The 12,916-nt window shown below is 38.6% G+C and overlaps 1 protein-coding gene across 1 annotated transcript; it reads left to right on the forward strand.

Moving 5' to 3' along the window:
• The first annotated feature begins 41 nt into the window (after window positions 1-41).
• On the forward strand, window positions 42-11,917 carry LOC106160658 (ras-related protein ORAB-1). The gene is made up of 7 exons (XM_013537314.2): window positions 42-233; window positions 8,470-8,542; window positions 8,731-8,778; window positions 9,407-9,454; window positions 9,704-9,799; window positions 10,462-10,593; window positions 10,821-11,917. The coding sequence occupies exons 1-7, from the start codon at window positions 211-213 to the stop codon at window positions 11,022-11,024; spliced, it is 624 nt and encodes a 207-aa protein (XP_013392768.1). The 5' UTR covers window positions 42-210; the 3' UTR covers window positions 11,025-11,917.
• The last annotated feature ends 999 nt before the right edge of the window (window positions 11,918-12,916 follow it).

A 12,916-nucleotide genomic window follows, 5' to 3' on the forward strand; every position in this document is an offset into this window, starting at 1 on the left:
CTGGATCGAGAGTGTCCTCGTGATGCCACATAGGCATGACGTCATTTTTTCAATGCACAAGTACCCCCTCTACGGAAACATTGGTCATTCTAAGGAGGAAGCCATATTGGAAAACAGAGGGCAGTGTTGGTCCATCAAAACGCCCCATAACAGCTGAAACTCTTTATTGTGTACTATAACAGGACTATTTAAAGTGGCTTTTAGACTGCCATGACAACCATGAATCCGGAATAGTAAGTATCATGCGACGATCATCTGTAGATTTCAATTTTCTATGAAAAAAAATTGTGAGTCACTGACAACGTCATCACCTGACTTTTACAGTTTTATTCTCTCATTTTCATCTATTGTTTTCCCTTTCTTGTCTCAAATTACGCATGTCGTCCCATTTTATCTTTGGTAAGTGTGTTTATTGCGGTTCATTTTATGATTTTCATAGTAACCTGTGGATCGGAGTCTTGGCATTTGAGTTAGTCGAATTTGAAACTAAGATAATGTAACGATTTTACATAGCCTTAAAATTCATGGTAAAGTTGCTGCAGTAAGCTGTAGCCTTTTGTTTACATTCTTGTGTGTGTTGAACTTTGAACCTTAAGTTGGAATGGCTTGTAAGTGGTATCAGTTTACTAAAGAGGGGATTGTGGTGTCCAGTAGAGGGGTTGGCGGTCAACCATTCAAGGCCGTCCACTTTTCCTCTGGCTGCCAGTCAGAGTAGCAGTGAACCATTCAAGGTCGTCCACTTTTGAAACCTATAAATACAGCTGCTCTTCGCAGTGTTGTTCAGTTAGAGTCAGTTAGAGTTACTGTAGAGTATAGTGGCAGTACTCAGTGAGAGTATAGTGTCAGACTTAGTTTCACAACTTAGTTTGAGTCAGTTTCGCAATATAGTTCCAGTTAGTTTATTGTAGCTGAGTTGCAGTTGTTTAAATTAGAAGTACAGCAGTACAGCAAGAATAGAGACAGTGTTAAGTAAAAGATACAGAAACATGTACATTTGTGTTGAGAGTTATTCGTAGAAATAAAGTTTACAAAACAGAGACCTTGTTTTGTTGGTGGCAGCGAAATAAGAGAACCGTACACTGGTGGCAGAAAAGCGGAGACCATTACACTGGTGGCAAGCGGTGGGATACAGACTTTAACACGCCAGGAGAAAACTCAAGAAATCAAAGAAAAGTCAAGAAATTGAAATGCCTCCTAAAAAGGACAACAGATCTGACCAGGAGGATGTGAGAAACCTGGAGGAACAATTAGAAGAAGCCTGCAGAGCTCTTGAAGCTGAAAAAGAAAATTCTACTCACAGATTACAAAATGCTGTAGAAGAAGCAGAGGCAGAGAAAGAAAGATTAATTAGAAAAGCAAAAGAAAATGCGGACATCTTAGAGGCACGTGCTGAGGCTGCAGAACAGAGAGTCAGAGCCCTAGAGCGACAGAAAGAGACAGAAATAGAACACAGAGCCCAGAATGAACCCATATCAGAAACAATAACCCCTACACTTACCCCATTTCACAGAATTAATGGCCGTAGTAACTTTGAAATACCTTTGCCCAGACAGACTCTCTTTAGTGGAAAAGAATCCTGGGAGGGTTTCATTGAGCCATTCAAAGCACTAAGCCAGACTTGTGAATGGAGTGAGTCTGAGAAACTGTTTAGATTATGTAACAGTCTGCGTGGTGAGGCTGCTGATTTCGCCTTTGTGCAGTTGTCAGCAGAAGTGGTAAATTCCTACCCTCTGCTACAGAGGGCGTTGCAAAACCGATTTCAAGAAAAGCGCACTACAAGCTCCTATCTGTCAGAGCTAGAAAATAGAAAGCTTAGTTCAAGAGAGAAACTGCCAGAGTACATATCCGATATTAGAAAGTTAGTGTTAAAAGGTTACCCGACGGCTGACTGCACCACACGTGAGGCCATTGCATTGCGCCATTTCATAAAAGGGTTGCCAGACCATCAAGCCGCCGTGGCAGTGGGCATGAAAACGCCCAAAAATCTAGACGAAGCAAGGGAGGCCCTTGAAATGTATAACAGTCTAAGAGAAGAGGCAGTGAAAAGACCAAGTGTTAGGGCAGCAAATCCTGAGGCTGTTGTAACAGAAAGTCAGCTACACCAGCTTGAAAAGAAGTTTGACAAGAAGTTAGATGAAATTAAAGACTTGATAATGAAAGAGAAAGCAAAAGACATGAAAGGTCCTCCACCACCCAAGTCAGAAAATTGGAGAAACAACATAGAGTGTTTCAAGTGCCATAGATATGGGCATCTGGCAAGAGAATGCAAGGCACCTGTGAAAGAGGCTCAGCATGTAAACAACCAGGGAAACTGAGAAGGGGCATTCCAGCCGGCCAGAATGAACCCCTAAAAACACCTGTTGACAGTGACATTGAAACCGTTAGTTGTAGAAATGCTAGTGTTTCTTGGCCAGTGAAGATTCAGGGCCAAGAAGTGAACTTTATTGTAGACACTGGTGCGTCAAAAACAATTATAGCTACCCACATTTATGAACGAATTCCCCATGATTTTAGACCTGAACTGAAAAAGACTCATAGAAAATTGCAGTTGCAGGTTGCAGACAGTAGAAACATTGAAATTGAAGGCCATGTAGAAATAAAATTTCAGTCTGGTGAAGAAGTGTTTATTTGGGACATGCTTGTAGCAAAAATAAAGGACGATGGTTTGTTAGGAATGGACTTCCTGTGCCATCATGATTTTTCACTGGGTGTGAACGGACTGAAACTTAATGGGAAGAGAGTGCCCTGTTTGGTTGAGAGGGAACCAAAGCATGCCTTTAGAGTGACAGTGACTAATGACGTTATTATTCCTGCAAACAGTGAGTTGATCATAGAAGGGACAGTTGATTCTAGCAAAATAAAATCAGGATTCGGACTGGTAGAGGCAATTCCAGAGAAGTCAAGTGATTTTCTGATCGGACATGTGCTAGTTGATCCTTTCAGAAGAGACAATAAAATACCTGTGAGACTCCTTAACCCTTCTAATGAAGACATTTCACTTTTGAAAGACACCTGCGTTGCTCATTTACATGAAGTAGACCATGTGATTGGTGATAAACTTGAAGATAGCCTTTCTGTGCCCACCTTACGAGCAGACTTAACCCCTGGTAAACAAAAGTCAGACTTAACCCTTCATAGCCCAGAATTGCCTGAGTACCTGGCTGACCTCTATAAACAGTCAGGTGAGAATTTGACTGACTTTGAAAGATGTGAATTAAAGAAACTCCTGCAGAAGCACAGTGATGTTTTTGCCAAGTCTTCCAGTGACATGGGTCACACATCTGTCGTGAAGCATAAGATCGTCACTGGTGATGCAAGACCCATAAAACAGCAGCCCAGAAGACCCCCTAGAGCGTTTGCTGGAGAAGAAGAGAAAATAATTCAGGAACAGCTCCAAAATGGTGTTATTAGAGAGTCCACCTCACCTTGGTCAGCTCCACTAGTTTATGTCAAGAAAAAGGATGGAACAACAAGACCCTGTGTTGACTATCGACGCTTAAATGATGTAACAGTGAAAGATGCTTACCCTCTTCCTCGAATAAATGACTGTTTAGACTCTCTTGGTGGCTCAATTTTCTTTTCAATAGCTGATTGCCAGAGCGGGTATTATCAAATCGAGGTAGCAGAAGAAGATAAGCCAAAGACTGCATTTGTGACCAGAAATGGTTTATACGAATACAATGTTATGCCTTTTGGTCTTTCCAACTCTCCTTCAACCTTCGAACGGTGCATGGAACTGATTTTCCGTGGTTTGCAGTGGCAGACAGTGTTGATTTACCTTGATGACATTATTGTGTTTGGTAAATCTTTTGAAGAACACTATAAGAGACTTGACGAGGTTTTTAATCGTCTTGGAAAAGCAGGGCTAAAACTGAAACCAAGCAAATGCAGGTTGTTCCAGACTGAAGTTCAGTTTTTGGGACATGTAGTGACACAAGATGGCGTTAAACCAGATCCTGAGAAGGTAGAATGTATAAAGAAATGGCCAGTTCCCAGGAATTTGACTGATGTACGTAGTTTTCTAGGACTGTGCTCATATTATCGTAGATTTATTAAAGGATTTTCAACAAGAGCTGCTCCAATTAATTACCTGCTCCAGGCCGGCCAGGCATTTACTTGGACGGACTCTTGTCAGACAGCATTTGAGGACCTCAAAAGTGCCCTTACAGGTAATGAGGTAATGGCGTATCCGAGAGACGAAGGATTGTACATTCTTGACACTGATGCTTCAGCCACGGGCATTGGTGCCGTTTTATCTCAGTTACAGTGGTGTGAGAAGACCCAGAAAGAAATAGAGAAACCAGTCGCGTATGCAAGTAAGTCATTGACGAAAACTCAACGCCGTTACTGCGTGACTAGAAAAGAACTGCTTGCCGTTGTTACCTTTGTTCAACAATTCAGACACCATTTATTGGGTAGACAGTTTTTGGTACGAAGCGATCACAGTGCCCTCCGATGGGTTATGTCCTTTAAGGAGCCCAATGATCAGATGGCCAGATGGCTGGAAGTGCTATCACAGTATGATTTTAAAATAGAACACCGAGCAGGGGCCAGACACGGTAACGCAGATGCAATATCGAGATTTCCATGCGACCCAGATGAGTGTACATGCTATGATGGGGAGTCCATTTTAAGCAAATTGCCATGCGAGGGTTGCGTACAGTGTAAGAAGAAACATGAACAATGGTCCAGATATCTGGAAGAAGAAGTCGTCCCTTTAGTAACCAGACGAGTGACAGAAAACCGAAAGAAAGAACTAAAATCAGACAACGGAGTCTGTGGCAGTGGTCAAGCATCAGGAAACCGAGGAAAATGTCCAGTAAAACGTGTGTATACAGCAGCTTGTTCAGTTTTATTGACAGGCCTTTACACCCTACTGACATTGTTCTTTGCAATCCTGAGCTGGGTGACCATGAAATTCAAGTGTATCTTTAAGGAAGTTAGAGCACTTTCTCTTCGAAGGATGAGAGTTTCCAAGAAAAAGGAAGTGCTGCCTAGAGAAAACTTGACATTCAAGGATCAAGATTTTTCTCATGGTGATGAAGATACAGATCTCAGTGAATCTGAGAGTGACAGAGATAGACTTCCAGCCGAGTGGCTGGGCAGTTACACTGTGAATGAATTGTTTCATTTGCAGTGTAAAGACCCTGAGTTGAAGACTGTGCTGGACTGGAAGGAACAGTCATCACAGAGACCAGAAAGAGATAAAGTGGCCGCAGAAAGTCCTGCAGTACGACAGTTATGGTTGCTTTGGGACCAACTTGTGCTGCAGGAGGGCATTTTATATAAAAGATGGGAAACTTTAGATAAGACAGGTTCCTTTTTACAGATATTGGTTCCGAAAGAGATGAGGAATGAGGTGATGAAGGGCGTACATGACAAAGTCACGTCGGGTCACCTCGGTGTCAAGAAAACAGTGAGCAAGTTGAAAAGACACTTCTACTGGTACAAGATGAAAGAAAGTGTGAGAGATTACATAAGAAGATGTGCTATTTGTGGTGGGAGAAAAAGGCCACGGTCAAGACCCAAGGCTCCTTTGCTAAGATATGCTGTAGGCGCTCCCATGGACAGAGTGGCAACAGACATCTTAGGACCTTTTCCAGTCAGTGAAAGAGGCAATAAATATATTCTTTTAGCAATGGACCAGTTTTCCAAATGGGTGGAGTGCTATGCCATCCCTGACATATCAGCTAAAACTGTAGCACACAAGCTAGTGACAGAGTTTTTCTCTAGATTTGGCCTACCCCTTGATCTCCATTCAGACCAAGGTAGCAACTATGAGTCACAGTTATTCAAACAAGTATGTCAAGTATTAGAAATAAATAAAACCCGAACATCCAGCTATCATCCCTCAGGAAATGGAATGGTGGAGAGATTCAATATTGTGTTATGTGACATGATATCAGCTTACGTGTCAGAAGACCAACGGGATTGGGACATTCATTTGCCTTTATTGACTGCAGCATACAGGTGCTGTAAACATGAAAGCACTGGTTATTCCCCTAATTTGCTTATGTTAGGCAGAGAAGTTCACACAGCTACAGAACTGATCTTTGGAAAACCACCAGAAGACCGATCTGTGACGTCTCCTTCAGAGTATGTCAAAATGTTGCAAGAGAAAATGACTAGAATTCATGAAATAGTGAGATTGCATTTGAAAAAGGACTTTCAAAGGCAGAAAAGAGACCATGACACCCGTATTTCGCAAAATAACTATAAAGTTGGTGACTTGGTGTACTTACTAGATAGCACTAGAACAGTGGGACTGAGCCCAAAGCTGAAACGTGATAAATGGCAAGGACCTTTTGTTGTTGTCAAAAAGCACAGTGATTTGTTGTTTGCAGTGAAAGGCAAGCCTAAGTGTAAAATGAAGATCGTGCACCATGACCGTCTTAAGCCATTTTTAAGTGACCAAGTTCCAGATTGGGTGTCCAGTTTGCAGAAATGTTTACATAAAGGTAATTATGTAGAAGGCAGTCCACTGAAACATGAGGGAAGTGCCATCAAACACAGGATGAAGCAGAGTGGCCAATCTAAACAAGTGCATGTACCCAAGAACCAACCTGACAGTAATTTGAGAAATGAGGGAAGACCACAAAGGAAAAGAAGACCTCCTAAGAGATTTGCTGATTGACTGTAACAGACTAAAGTGAACATTATTATGAATCAGACTATGAACATTAAAGTGAACGTTATTATGGATCAGACTATGAACTTTGCATGATTATCATTATTAATCCAATGTTGAACTTTAGAGTAATTTTATTAATCAAAGTGACACTGAACTATTGAATGAACTTTATGAACTGACTGAATTTTAACTGTTTAAATGTTTCAGAATATTTTTAGTTTTAACTGATTTTTGTACTTTGCTGGGACAGATCCCCGGTGGGATCAGACCTAGGGGGGAAGAGTGTAACGATTTTACATAGCCTTAAAATTCATGGTAAAGTTGCTGCAGTAAGCTGTAGCCTTTTGTTTACATTCTTGTGTGTGTTGAACTTTGAACCTTAAGTTGGAATGGCTTGTAAGTGGTATCAGTTTACTAAAGAGGGGATTGTGGTGTCCAGTAGAGGGGTTGGCGGTCAACCATTCAAGGCCGTCCACTTTTCCTCTGGCTGCCAGTCAGAGTAGCAGTGAACCATTCAAGGTCGTCCACTTTTGAAACCTATAAATACAGCTGCTCTTCGCAGTGTTGTTCAGTTAGAGTCAGTTAGAGTTACTGTAGAGTATAGTGGCAGTACTCAGTGAGAGTATAGTGTCAGACTTAGTTTCACAACTTAGTTTGAGTCAGTTTCGCAATATAGTTCCAGTTAGTTTATTGTAGCTGAGTTGCAGTTGTTTAAATTAGAAGTACAGCAGTACAGCAAGAATAGAGACAGTGTTAAGTAAAAGATACAGAAACATGTACATTTGTGTTGAGAGTTATTCGTAGAAATAAAGTTTACAAAACAGAGACCTTGTTTTGTTGGTGGCAGCGAAATAAGAGAACCGTACACTGGTGGCAGAAAAGCGGAGACCATTACAATAATTTACGGAAGTGAAGGAAAATGACAGTGCACTGACATTGCTTTGTCATTCCGTTAGTCGACATTTGATGCGGTATATATGTTATCACTTTGCTTTTAAGGTCACACACTGAAGTGGTATATTGTTACTTGTAGTAATACAGTTTGACATGTAGGATGAAGAAGTTGCCCCCCCCCCCCAATTTTACAGCCTAACGTAATGTATTGACGCATATGCGATTTATCTGTCATATACAGTAAAATGGATTTGAAACTGAAACACTTTACTTTTGTTCTGTCAACCATACCCCAGGATATTCGTGGCAGAATACATCCTGTTCTAGACGTGCACGTGTGAAATCACATATCTCAGTTTCATTACTTATTGTTACTTAGTGTACCTCTTTGTGACAGAGCACTTATTCTGGGCAATTTATCAACTGCATGCTGATTTTGTCATTTTGCCTCTGCTGTATTATTTTTGTCACTATATTTGAGTAATGTCAACGATTAGGGTTGGAATCGTAAGTAGACAGGTAGCTTGTATGTAAAATACAATAAGAGTAAAGACAATATAATTATGGGCAATAGGTAGGAGCTTGATATATTGATACTCTTGGTGAACAATGTGAAAACATGCCTCAAAAATTGTCACTGAAAAAGAATTTATTGATGTGGTAATAGTGATAGTGACTCATTAAACATATCAGTCAGCATCACTCATTTGAGCACCAACTATGTTCAATCAATATTCCCATTTTGTCATTAATATATGAAATTATTAAAACAATGTTTTATGTTTGGTATGTTTAATTAGTAATTCTATATATATGTAAATACTTGGAAATATGCTGATTTGAATCCGTTAATATTTATGATATTTGATGTGATAATTTATTTTACAGAGTTATATTTGTCTATCTTCAATTGATATATTAACTTTGATTTGTGCTCACTTCAGTGATTACCTGTTCAAACTGCTTTTGATTGGAGATTCTGGAGTGGGAAAGTCTTGCCTTCTGCTCAGATTTGCAGTAAGTAAACTGTGGATACATATTCCATAGTCTCATCACATTTTATATATATATAAGGAATTTATATTTACTTAAATTTGCAGTGTGTTAAGTAAGTTGGTGGCAAAAAGGAAATTTCAGAAGGTGTGATATCTGTGTTTTAGCAAAGATTTGACCATCTGGATAATCTATAATGTTATCTTTTCCAGGATGATACTTACACAGAAAGTTATATCAGTACCATTGGTGTTGATTTTGTAAGTACAAGCTAATTACTTTTAATTGCCTTCCTTATGTCTAAATATATTATCCTTACCAGCAACAGTATCTATTTAACTATGATGAATGATTTTCCCTTAATGTTAAACCATGGAACCAAATGTTAGATTTAAATTTGCATAACATGCTTTGAGTGACATGTAATCGAGAAGCATGAAAATTATTTACAAAAAAAGAAAATGACAAAAAAATGATTTTGGTCACAGATAATGAGATTTTTCCTGACATATTTGTAAACAACAACAACATAAAAAAGAATGGAAAATATACTTCTGAATAACTTGTAGGATGTGAAGTGAGTCTGAGTAATGACATAAAATATGGATTTTTTAAGAATCATGCCATTTTATGGGATTGGCCCAATTTTCTCTGCAGGTTGAAGCCACTAGCTACATAGTGATGAATGACTTGTGTTGCTGGCACTCTGACAGTTGTACACTGTACAATGATGTCAAATCTGTGCGTGTTGTTCAAATTACAGTCAGATAAACCATTTATTAAGTTCTTGAAGCCATCAAATGAAATAGCAACTTGTCATTTTTAATATGGCTCTAACTTGAAAATATGATTCATCATTTTATTCGTGTATTTTATTTTGTGTTGTAGAAAATAAGAACAATAGAATTAGATGGGAAAACAATCAAGCTACAAATAGTAAGTATGGCAGATACTAAAACATATTGGCATAAACGTGTTCAAGTAATCCTCAAATTTCCATACATGCACAGGACTATTTTTAATTACAAAAGTTCTGTAAGTTTAATGGAAAAATAATTGGTTGGTCCTCTTTGTTATGCAATTTAGTGACACATGCTCCTGCAGCTGAAGATACTTCTGACAGCTGATAAAGGTTGCAGCTGTGGTTTTGTTGCATCAAGTTAAAAATATCATATTGCCTTGCAGTGGGATACAGCGGGTCAAGAAAGGTTTCGAACTATAACATCCAGTTACTACAGAGGCGCTCATGGGATTATTATAGTGTACGATGTCACAGATCAGGTAAGATGTATAGCATAATGTATCAAAGTCTTCTTTGTTTGAACTGTATGGGCCAAAATAAAAATAGTCAAAACAGTGATTAATCGAAAAATGGTCACAATATTTTCATTTTCTTTAGGTCTTATAGACTTGAGTCTGCAATTGACAAGTTATTATCATTGTTATATTGTTCTTATGAGCAATTTTAAGACTTTGTAGAATGCGTGATTGTTATTATTTGGTGATTTATTGTTTGCAGTAGTCATACGCAGGTGTACTTGTTCATAAAGGGATTTATATTTCGTTCGACTAAATTGTTGCATCAATTATATTATTGACACACCACTATCATGCCTGTTAACATTCTCTGTTAGAGCAAGGGTTTTCAGGTGAAAGAGTACTTATCACCTACATTGATGTCATTTTGAAAATAAGAGCAATAAGCTTGGTTTCTGTAGACTGAAAAATTCTGATACTTTGGACTAGACTGATATGTGACCATTTGAGTGGTCAGTGTTCTTAAGATTAAGCCAATACCACAGAAAAATCTGTTTCTAAAGATTTCAAGGGGTTATAAATTGACAAGTTGTGCAGAGACTACTTTATTCTATAGTACCACTTGCTTCTTTGTTAAAGAATTTGGACAAAGGTTTTTATGTAATAAATTTGGTGGTTTATTTCAGGATTCCTTCAATAATGTTAAACAGTGGCTCCAAGAAATAGATAGATATGCTAGTGAAAATGTAAACAAGCTTTTAGTTGGCAACAAGTGTGACTTGACTACCAAAAAAGTAGTAGATTACACAACGGCCAAGGTAAGCTTTATTTTTTCAAAAAATTGATAAGACTGGATACATGATAATGTTTTTATTGATGGATAAAAATGTTAAGTTGAATGCTGAATGACAATGGAATCAGTTGTTTCAATTAATTTTCTAGTTCCCCCCTATTCTCAAGTTTATGAATATCATTAGGTGTTTTGGTCACAAAAAATGTATGAATGTTGTATCACCACTCAGTAGATCCATTTTTGCCATTTCAGGAATTCGCTGACCAGTTGGGCATTCCCTTTCTAGAAACAAGTGCAAAGAATGCCACAAATGTTGAGCAAGCCTTCATGACCATGGCTGCAGAGATCAAGAATCGCATGGGCCCACCAGTTTCATCAACAGGAGGAGATTCCAAGTCAAATGTGAAAATAAACGCTAGCACGCCAGTCAAACAGAGTGGAGGTGGATGCTGTTAAAACTAGCTGATTAACCCTGGGGGGAGGGGAAGTAAATAGTGATAAATGGTGGAGATGTTAAATAAGTTATTTCAGCAAATGGAATACTGGAATAAACACAGGCCCCAGTCAGATATATTTTATTTAGCTGAAATCACCTACTCTGGCCATTGCTCTTATAACCAAGATTAAGGTGACGTTATTTTCTCATCTTTCTGCATCATGGACTGTATATTTGAAGTGACTGGTTTTGGTGCAGAAATTTAAAGGGATGATCAGCAAACTTTTTTTCCTTTTTAAATTTTTTTTCTTTTAGTAGGCTGATTGAGAAAGTTGAAGTAACTGCGTAATTAAAGACAAGGTCAGATTGTTATGAGATGATACTAGAAAATGCCAAACGTCAATATAATATTTATCTCGCACTGTGAGGTGGTAATTGATGGAGTGTCGAAGCAAGTTTGGAAAACCATATCAGTGCACAAGTTGTTCCTGGTATGTTGTAGGCTAATGACAAAACTTTTGTACAGAAGTTAGAAATGTAATTATTATTATTATTAATATAACATTAACTATCCGATATGTGGGCTTAGTCAAAGTATAGATAATTCCTTTTGGGGGTAATGTTCTGTGTCCTTTGTGTTTGGATGTAGCTGTCAATGTTTGATATGGGGACTTGCTTTGTAGTGTTAACTTTCATTCATTCTTTCATAGAGTTAATTACAGCATATCCATTGCATTCTACACCGCCAAGCAAAGCCCCATGTTAAGGAACAAGATCGGACTTATATAAAAGTTTTCAGCTTTTGTATGTATGTATAGGTGAATAAGCTGTGCACAATGTACACTTTACATAAATTGTATCCTCTGTTAATAAAAGTAAATAAGGATATTAAATATGATTATATGTACCAATATATACTGTGACCTGTTTTGTGAGTTGCTCTTTTACCATAGCTTAAATATGTTTTCGGTGGTGACCATTATAACCGATTAAATTCAGCGAACATGGTGTAAGTCCTTGGAATGCATCCAGTACAAATAAATTTGATGAAAATTAACCCCCTACTACCATACGATGGGCAAAATTTGTAGTATCAGTAATAAAGGTAATTTTGGCGATAATATACCGCTGTGTTATAGCATATTGAGGATTGTTCTCATTACCATCCTCAAAAATGGTACAATTTGTGGGCTGAAAACGCCAAATGGCTAAATGACGGGATGAAAATCGGTTTTAAATGGTATATGGAAATGCTATTATGGTTTGTACGAATGGTTGGATCGTGTTGGGGGAGGGATAGGGGTGCTCACAGTTCTCTCTAGCATTACATCTCAACGGCGGATTTAGAGGGGGGGCTGACCCCCCCCCCCCTTCGATTTCTGAAAAAAAATCACACCTATGGTCCCCGCTTAAAATTATAATTTTGACTAGAAGAATCAGTTCTAAACCGTACCAAATGGCACTGTTCGCCCTCTAAAATACCAATTCTTTTCGGGGCCCTTAGGCGGCCCCCAAACCCCACGCCAAGGGGGGGGGGGGGGGGGGTCGGCTTCGCATCCCCGGACCCCCCTTCAGATAATCCTGGATCCGCCCCTGAGAAGGCAACAGTGTTGTGAACCCTTTCCACACGTGAAAAACCTGGGTGTCTACTTTGACTCCACACTCTTCATGGATAGACATCAAATATTATTCAATAATGTACATTGTACTACACATTTTAATATCTCAATATTTTAACTATTTATTTATTGATTTATTCATCTTATTCTGTTCATTTTACCCCTCTAAAGTCTACTGAAAATTTTATATGGATTTCAAACTATAAATAATTTAAATTATTATTATTAGAAAAGGTGTGAGAATCTGCGTGAGGTGGGACTTAGTGCGAAAAACGCATTAAGTTTCCTATGGG

Source organism: Lingula anatina, chromosome 2 (assembly GCF_051362555.1).
Source record: "Lingula anatina isolate TDL-2025a chromosome 2, LinAna3.0, whole genome shotgun sequence".
NCBI classification, from domain to species: Eukaryota; Metazoa; Brachiopoda; class Lingulata; order Lingulida; family Lingulidae; genus Lingula; species Lingula anatina.